The sequence below is a fragment of the Gossypium arboreum genome, chromosome 3 (assembly GCF_025698485.1).
Source record: "Gossypium arboreum isolate Shixiya-1 chromosome 3, ASM2569848v2, whole genome shotgun sequence".
NCBI lineage: Eukaryota > Viridiplantae > Streptophyta > Magnoliopsida > Malvales > Malvaceae > Gossypium > Gossypium arboreum.
In genome coordinates, this window is record NC_069072.1 from 127,290,477 (window position 1) to 127,299,849 (window position 9,373).

General features: G+C 28.2%; 1 protein-coding gene across 1 annotated transcript; it reads left to right on the forward strand.

The window, feature by feature from the left end:
- Positions 1-7,461: 7,461 nt before the first annotated feature.
- Positions 7,462-9,126, forward strand: LOC108488113 (ethylene-responsive transcription factor ERF110-like). Its single transcript, XM_017792420.2, has 2 exons — positions 7,462-8,125; positions 8,256-9,126. The coding sequence occupies exons 1-2, from the start codon at positions 7,855-7,857 to the stop codon at positions 8,972-8,974; spliced, it is 990 nt and encodes a 329-aa protein (XP_017647909.2). The 5' UTR covers positions 7,462-7,854; the 3' UTR covers positions 8,975-9,126.
- Positions 9,127-9,373: the final 247 nt, after the last annotated feature.

Genomic DNA, 9,373 nt, shown 5'->3' on the forward strand with positions numbered 1-9,373 from the left:
CGAGGCATTACAGGAGTTTACTGAATATTTTCAGATAATTCTGAGTCATTTATTATTCATATTTTGAAAATAATCATAACGTCTCTTTATTGGGCCCTCGAAGCCCCAAACATACATTAAAAACCAATCGGAATTAAATCGGGATCATAAAAAATTTCGCAGAATCTTAAATTTTATTTTCAACTAAGTACTTACCATTTCAATGCTTCTTATAATTAAACATGTTACCATTCAATCAATAGCTTGACCTTTGTCTAAGCGTCAAGCCACATCATTGTTAGTATACTTGCACATATTTCATATAAATTCAACATTGATATACTTATTTTCTCGACATGTCACACTTGAGTTTAATAATTGTCTTTACTTACATAATTTCCTTGTATCAACATATCAAAGATAATCATATATGTACATGTCATGAAACATATCATTCTCTTACCGTTTCTTCATAAGCATATATCATTCATTTCATTATATCAATATTTCATGCTCCATCATTTCCATATATTTTATGTATATTTATTCCGGTAATAGCTTATATCAAACTTAACATAAATTATATTCCATGTACTTATACTTATTTTGTTTATCTATCTTAATAATTATTTCATATAACCATTCGTCATCGATACATATTACCTGAATATCAATTGTTCAACAGATGTCATAGCGTCTCCCATCCACGGTCTTATTTATCTTTGACATGATGCCATAGTGTCTTTCAACTATGGTCTTACTCATTTTCATCATGTTGCCATGGTATCTTTCAACCATGGTCTTACACATTTCATATCGAGTTGCCATGGTGTCTTTCAACCATGGCCTTACACATTTCATATCAGGTTGCCATGGTGTCTTTCAACCATGGTCTTACACATTTCATATCAGGCTGCCATGGTATCTTTCAACCATGGTCTTACACATTTCATTTCAGAGAGCACACTCCATGAACCTCATCCTTACAGATGGGATTACCACCAAAGCTAAATCCTCAGAATATAAACTCATAGAGTATTGTCGGGATTACCAGTCGAGCTAAATTCCTGCAATGACAATTACTCTAATGAGCTTGGATCTGAATTACCATCAGGCTAAATTCAGACCCTAATTTGGATTACCGTCCGGCTAAATCCATTTTACATGTATTCTTCGGGAGGGCTATATCAGAATAGGATCACCCGTCCGGGCTAGATCCTTTTTACCGTCAATTCCTTTTCAGAGATCCATCAAATTTTCCTTTCATTCAAACATGATTTCTTCCCATTTTATCAAATATATCAATGTTTCATAAATTTCCATATAATGAACATTCAAATCATATTCATATCAAAAACATGCATTTCAAGCATTTAAGAATATAATTCAAGTTACACGAACTTACCTCATTTCTTGTTTGTGTTTATAATTTCATTAATCCGATATCTTTTCTTTTCCACGATCAAGTCTCATGTTTGAGTCGTCCGGATCTTTATAAATAAATTTGATCATCATTTTCATTCATTTCATATTCTAATGCATTTAATTACTGCTCTAGGCAAAATTACCATTTTGCCCCTAAACTTTTAATTAATGACGATTTCATTCTTAGGGTCAGGAAAATAAAATTCTTGCAATTTAATCCTTATTTTTAGCTATTATTCTCATACATATTGATAACAGTCCATGAATTCTATAAAATATCAGAATTTTCCATAATTTCAACACTTTTCAATTTAATCATGTTTTCCCCCTATCTTGAACTAAATTAATAATTTTATTCAATTTTGTAATTAAATAATAAAATAATCCATTTCATGCAATTTGGTCATTTTTGCTATTTTTACAAAATTGCCCATAAAGTTTTACTTTTATTCAATTTAGTCCCTGAGCCTAAAATATGCAAATTAGCCATGCTAAATGAATATTCATATATGTTTTCCTCCTCCTGCTCTTAATTCCACATCCTTAATGTATATAACACACTTGTAAGTAACATTATCTATATTTTTTTTATTTACTTTTATGAATATTCAAGTTGTCCATCTGTATCATAGTCACTAAATTATTTATATCTGGATCTATAGAGCTCCAAATTAAGATAAATTTTTTTTCCATAAAACTAGACTCATATATCTTCTTGCCATAAAATTTTTAGAATTTTTGGTTGAACCAATAAGTACAGTTTATTCTTTAAAGTTACCCCTGTTCTGTTGTCTGACAGTTCTGACCCTTCTTTACTAAAAATTAATTATCTCCTCGTACATAATTTGAATGGTATTCAAGTTTATTTCTATTGAAAATAGACTCATTAAAGATTCTAAACATATAAATTTAAGCCCATAATTATTTCTATCCAGTTTTTTATGATTTTCCAAAGTCAGAATAGGGGAACCCGAATTCATTCTGACCTTGTCTCACAAAATTCATTATATTTCATGATTTAAAAATCTATTACTTACACCGTTTCTTCTATAAGAAACTAGACTCAATAAGATTTAATCTCATATTTTATTCATCCTATAATTATATTTCTAAAATTTTTGGTGATTTTTCAAATTTAGACTACTGCTGCTGTCTATAATTGTTTTAGTGCAAGATATTAATTACCATGTTATAACACCCTTATTTTCTTTTTCTACACCATTTCTCATCACTTTCTCTTATTTTCTCTTCACTAACATATCAATAACATAGGACCTTATGTAAGAAAACTCTACTATAACATTATTTCCATGCTTTGTTAATAATAACAAACTTAAAAACATATTGAAATCTTGATGTACTTACCTTTTCTTATTGACTTCAATCTTTAACTTGATTTTTCTCTCTCCTCCAGCTTCTATTTCTTGGATCCAACTTGATATTCTTGCTCCCCATCATCTCCTTGCTATCTTTCTCTCTTGATGGCTATGGAAATTCTTTCAATTTTTAGGTGAAAATAATGAATTTTTGGAGGAAGGACTAAATTGTAAGAAAAGGAAAACTTTCTTTCTTCTTCTTCTTCTCACGTTAGTTGCATGAGAATGGTGATCATCCTCCCCTTTCTTTCCTTACATATATATATATATATATATTAAATAAAATAATAATAAAATAATAAAATATCATTTAAAAATCAATTTAAAGTATTAATAAACTAATATTTATTTATTTAATTTATCTAAAATATCTCCAACATCATCATTGTCTCTAGATTTCTCTCTTCCAATTGACCATTTTGCCCTTTGTGATCTTTTAAAATTTCAATCTTGAGTCATCACTTAATTTGGTAAAATTGTAATTTAGTCCCTCATAATTCTTCACCTATTCAATTTGGTCCTAATTCATCAATTTTCCTTGGTGTCTAGATCATTCCACCCTTAAAATATTTTCACTATTAGTCCTTCAACTTTTCATATTTACACTTTAATCCTTCAAATTTTGAGTATTTACTCTTGGGCCACAAAACTTTTCTCACTTTTACAATTTAATCCTTTCTTGAATCAATATGTCATAATATACTTCCCAATATTGACATAACTCAAAATTTCCCTTTTTGTCACTTTATTTCCTTATTTTACTATATCACGGATAATATTTTACTATAAAAAATTTCGGGGTATTACACATGACGAGGAGATACCACACCCCACTCAAGTATAATACTCAATGACTCAACGATCAAATAATTTCAAAGGTTAGATATCAATACCTACGCTTCCGTAATTACATTTAATGTCCAAATTAATTCTTCTAACGGCTTTAAATCATCCCCAATGATCATAAACTTCCATGAACTTATTCTTTAATATAAATACATATTAAAGACACATCAAGACACAAGAGATGGGTATCCAATCATAAAAATATAGAGAAAAGCCTCAAATTCTTTTTTTCTTCATTTTGTCTTATACATATCTCTTACGTGCTTATTGTTAAATCCTTTTATCATTCTCATTTCTATTCTTTGAGAGAAAGTTAACATTTGTAAACACAAGCCTTTAAGAGCTTTTCATTGTATAAATCTTTTCTTTATTTGAAGTTTTAAGGTATAAAGCCTTAATGCTACGTTTGTTATGTTTGGTGAGAGTATTTTTCTTATGCATGTTTTAGTATATAAGTTATTTAGTCACTCACATGACTTATTTTTAACAAAGAGAAGGAAAAATTTTTGTTTATTTTGAATGTCTTATTTTTTATAAGAGTTATTACCCGTCTTTCTAATTTCAAGTTTAAAATTATACTAACTATTATAATATAGATGTAATCAATAAACTTTTTCCGCATGTAATTATACTAATAACCAAATGAGGCATGAGTGATTTGTAAAGGACTATAGTTGAACCTTGTAAAAACTAAAGGGTTTTAGGTATGCCATAAAAATTAGGAAAATGTTTTATCTTAGTCTTGTGAAAATGAATCGCTATAAATCAGATTGTCCATTCTTATCTTTCCTTTCCATATTATTTAGAAAATTTTTGTAAAAAAGACAAGAAAATCAAGAATAAATATTTCAACAATGGAATAAAAAACCTTCACAAATAGATCTAGGATGATGCTATCTATTTTTAGAGTATAATACAATAATAATAAAACAACACTTGGTAGCATAGGGGCCAAGGCAAGAAAAAAAAAATTAGGGGACAAAATGGAATTTTAAAATTTTGTGGGCCAAAATGAAAATTTATCATTATTATTTTATAATTTATTTAAACACAATTTCACATGGAAGGCAAGGCCCTTACCCTTAGACCCACTTGTGAAATTTATATTACTCCATTAACTTTCAACATAATAATAATATTTAAGTTTTAGCGACACTTTTGATAATAATTGTAAACATTTTAAACTTTAAATCACATTTAAAAAAATAAAAGAAAGCGCACTAAAGTAATCTAAATAAATGTAATGGTAATGTTCAAAATTACTATCATAAAAAATTAATTTTATTAATTTTAATATTTTCAAATTATATTTATTAACAACAAAAGTTAATTTATTATTAACAACATTTAATCTATTTATTTTATTAATGCTAATATATTTATATTTAATAAATAAATTAATATATTTATTTCAAAATTAATATATAATTATATTATAAATTTTAATTATTTAATATTATTTAATTTATAATATAAATTAATATTTAATTCAATAATAGTTAAAATAAAATTAAAATTAAATATTTTAGATTTTATAATTGGAAAAAATTTAATATAAAGTATAATAAATAAATAAAAACATGTATTTTTTTTCGTAAATACATCTTTTAACTTTTAGGAAAAATAGTATCTCACCTTTATTCGTAAATATCGTATTCATAAAATAAATTTTCAAACTAAAATTAAATTCTCAACAAACATGGTAAATATGTGAATATATATATATATATATATATATATATATATATATTGGTAGAAAATAACAGGTTTTAAGCGATTATATTAATAAACAATCATTGTACTCGCATTCCTATCAGTATGCAGTATTCCTTGAATTGAACTTGGTGGATCTATGAATAGTAAAAGTTTGGATTCACTATTATTCGCGAACTTAGTCATTTGATTCACAACCATGTTCTGCGACTTTTATACATGTCAAATTCTTATTTTCCAATTATATTTGAAGTGGCAACTAATTAATCGCAGTTGGACTAAACTACTAGAATTAGCTCCACCAGCTAACAAAGTCTACTAAAATAGCATTATCACATTGAAGTTCTACTTGTCTGAACCCTTTCTCCAATGCTATGTTCAAACCTTCATATATAGCACGTGCTTCAACCTTAAAAATGGAATCCTTATTCACCACTACGGAAAACTCACATAATCATCTCGCATCCACATCTTTAAACACACCTCCCACGTATGTCTCTTAAAATATATATTCTTTCACTAAGTAAATTAAATTCCTTAAAAAAGGAAAATCTTTTATCGATGAAAACTCTAAAAAAATCAATTTAGTTTATATCAAATTCGAAAGTAAACTGTTAAAATAATAAATTATATCAATTTTAAAAGTGAACAACTAAAAATAATTAATCATGTGATTCACGTTTTCAATTTATTTTATCTTTTACGACAAAAGAATAATTATTAATAATAAGGAATCCACATGTCTAATTCATTTTGGACTAAATAATTTAAATTTTAACCCTTAACTTTCACTATTTATGTTATGAGATTTAAATTTTATTTTTTGTTATTATTAGGTGAAAAGTAGGAGTTAAAATTTAAATTAAATAAAAATATGTAATTAATTATCTTTAATTATTTAATTTTGAAGTTAATAAAATTAAATTACTTATTTTTAAGGGATTAAATTATAAAATATCAAAATTGAGAGAATTTTTAATCATTTAAACTTTAATTTAAACACACAAATAAATAAAAATATTGTTAAGTGTGAACATTTCATTTAGTCAAGATCCATCATCTGCCTTTTCTCTCTCTCTCTCTCTCTTTTCTCAATCAAATCTATTATTTAAAAGACCAAACGTTTTTGCCAAAAGAATAAAACCCTATAAAATAAATACATAACGTTTTAAATATTTTTTCTCTTAAAAAGCGTTGAATACTGAAAGAAAAAGTAAAAACAAAACGATTAATACCACAAAAATAAGTAAATAAGGAAAATATATTACAATTATTAAATCGTAGTAGTTGTCAACTAAATACAATTGAGATTAATATAGACAATGGCGGATCTAAAATACAATTTAAGAGGTAGGGTAAGGTTAGAATTTTTTTTTGTGGGAGGGTCGAATTGAATTATAAATTTTATGATAGTAAAAATATAATTTCACCATTTTAATAGTTTATATCTTTATTTTTTTAAAGGATTAAATCAAAATTTTATCATTTTAGGGCTAAAGTACAATTTTACTATTATTATTTTAAAATTTTATAAATTATACAAGGCCTAAATGAGTATTATCTAGAGATTATGAATTTAATGAGTAATATCTTCTTAGGTTAAAAAATATATAATATTTTTAAAATGTAAAAAAAATTATTATATTTTAGTTTTGAATATTTTTAAAGGTAAGTATTTGATATATTAGCAATACACTTTTTAATCTTACAAGTAGAGTTACAAATTTGCTAAGTGTCTCATTTCTTTTACTATATCTAACATGCACTTGTCATCACTCCAACTACCTTTGTGAAAATTTTAAATTCTACTAATAGTATACTAAATGTTTTTCTTTTTATAATTATTGTTATTTATTTTAACGGGTGAAAATTAAATTTATTGAGCTCATAATATCAACTATCACACTGTAAACGCTGTAAAAAGATTGTGCGTTTATAATCTACCTATACTAAATATAAAAAGATTGAAATTATTAAAATATCATTACTAAAACATAAGTTGAGATAAATTTTTACTCTTTTATATAACAATTGAAAAACATTATTTAAGAATTAAATAGAAAAATAATCTATTTATTTATATATTTTTACTATAAAATATTTCGTAGGATCCACATGTTAGGTGTGATAAAACTTAGTTGTGAATTTTATAAAAAAAAAATTAGTTGTCAATTAAATCACATTTTATCGTATAGTGGTAAATTAAATTTGTGGAGAGTGTGCTACTTTAGTGGTAGCTCATGATCAAAAAATCTTCAGCTTTTTTAATTCCTAATCCACGTATAAAACCCTCTCTACCTCATTTGTTCATACAAAATTTTTCATTTTTGTTTAAATAAAAAAATAAATCCAAAGATTACATTGGTTTTCACGTATTTTGCCCAACAAGGTGGCGCACCAAAACAGGTCAGGTGAGTTCGTCGGGTTTCCACCTGTCGGAGATGGCGGTCCCGAACAACAAGAACATGATAGCTGCCGACAAAGACAAGCAGAGGATAGGGTTGAATCATCAGATATGTTTTTTGGATCACAAAGTCATCATCAAGCAACCGAGATGTCTGCAATGGTATCTGCCTTGACTCATGTTGTCTCTGGCCAAAGATTTGCTGCTTGGGATTGTTACCCTTCTAACATGGACGCCACTTGTTTCCAACATACACAAACTGGTTCAGCTTCTGGTCTTGCTCCATGCAAGATTGGTCAAAAAAGGGGCCGTGCAGAAGACGTTACTGCTCATTTGGTTCAAACAAGCTCTCATGCCCATTCATCATCTCCTGCAACTTCTGGTATCTATGATTATTTTCTATCAAAACCCATTTTTATTACATGTCAAAACTCGAAGCTGCAATGAAACAGTTAGCTTTAACAGTTTTATTTATTCAGTTTATCTATCCTTTTTTTTTTTTTTTTGAACAGTAACTGAAGAAACTGAAACGGCGGCAACCACATCAATGGAAACTGCAGGTGAAGCAGCGGCAGCCTCCAATGAAGAAACTGGCGAGCCGAGGAGAAGATACCGAGGGGTTAGGCAAAGGCCATGGGGGAAATGGGCGGCGGAAATACGCGACCCTAACAAAGCAGCGAGGGTCTGGCTTGGTACATTCGATACGGCTGAAGCGGCCGCCAGAGCCTACGATGAAGCCGCGTTGAGATTCAGGGGAAACAGAGCAAAGCTTAATTTCCCGGAAAATGTCAGAGTTGTTGTTCCTCAACCAATGCAGAATTTTCCAACCACCCAAACACCAGTTTCTAGTTCTCAAACAACCCATTTTCCACCATATTATCAATCCCCACCTACTGCTGATATGCTTAGAGATTATTGGCAATACTCTCAATTACTGCAGAGCTGTAATGATTTCCATGAACAACAAGCTACAAGCTTGCTGAACCAGATGATTCAATCATCTCAATTACCCAATGTCCAACCGCCATTGTTATCTTCTTCTCTCTCACCACCTTTGCTTTCATCACCATCATCTTCTGCCTCCGCTTCTTTTCCTCTGCTTTTTGGTGAGCAACACCAAATGGGCATTTCCAGGGCGCCCTTTAATCAAACTCAGGCTAGTCAATTAGATTTTCCGGTGCCGCCACCGCCATGGTCTCATCCTGGTCATCATTCTTCATCCACTTGTTAAAATAAGTATATCCCATTTTTTTATATACAAGGAAGAAATAATGAATTTTATCGTTTATTAAAAACGAGAAGTTAGTGTTTTATTTGGATTTGTAAAAATTTGAACTTTTCATAAAATACAAGAATTAGATTTGACAAATTAAAGCAAAGAAATTAGCTCTTCAATTTTGGCATAGTAGAACGATGCAATTATTAATTAAGACAAAAAACAAATTTTTAATTTTATTTGGAATTTTCCCCTTTATTTTATTTTTCTAACTTTGAATTTTTCAATCATTGTTATTGTAAAAAAGAATATAATTTGGGGATAATATATAAAGAAAGAGACAATTAGGATAATATGGTTTACTTTCTATGGATTATCCAAAGAAAGATGTAGAAACAAACACCTCTTTTCCTT

What these genes read in the sequence shown, in the direction of transcription:
- LOC108488113 (XM_017792420.2), top strand. Translation starts at nt 7,855, where the DNA reads ATGTTTTTTGGATCACAAAGTCATCATCAAGCAACCGAGATGTCTGCA. An exon ending in ATCATCTCCTGCAACTTCTG is followed by an intron (nt 8,126 to 8,255) that starts GTATCTATGATT and finishes TTTTTTGAACAG; the next exon opens with TAACTGAAGAAACTGAAACG.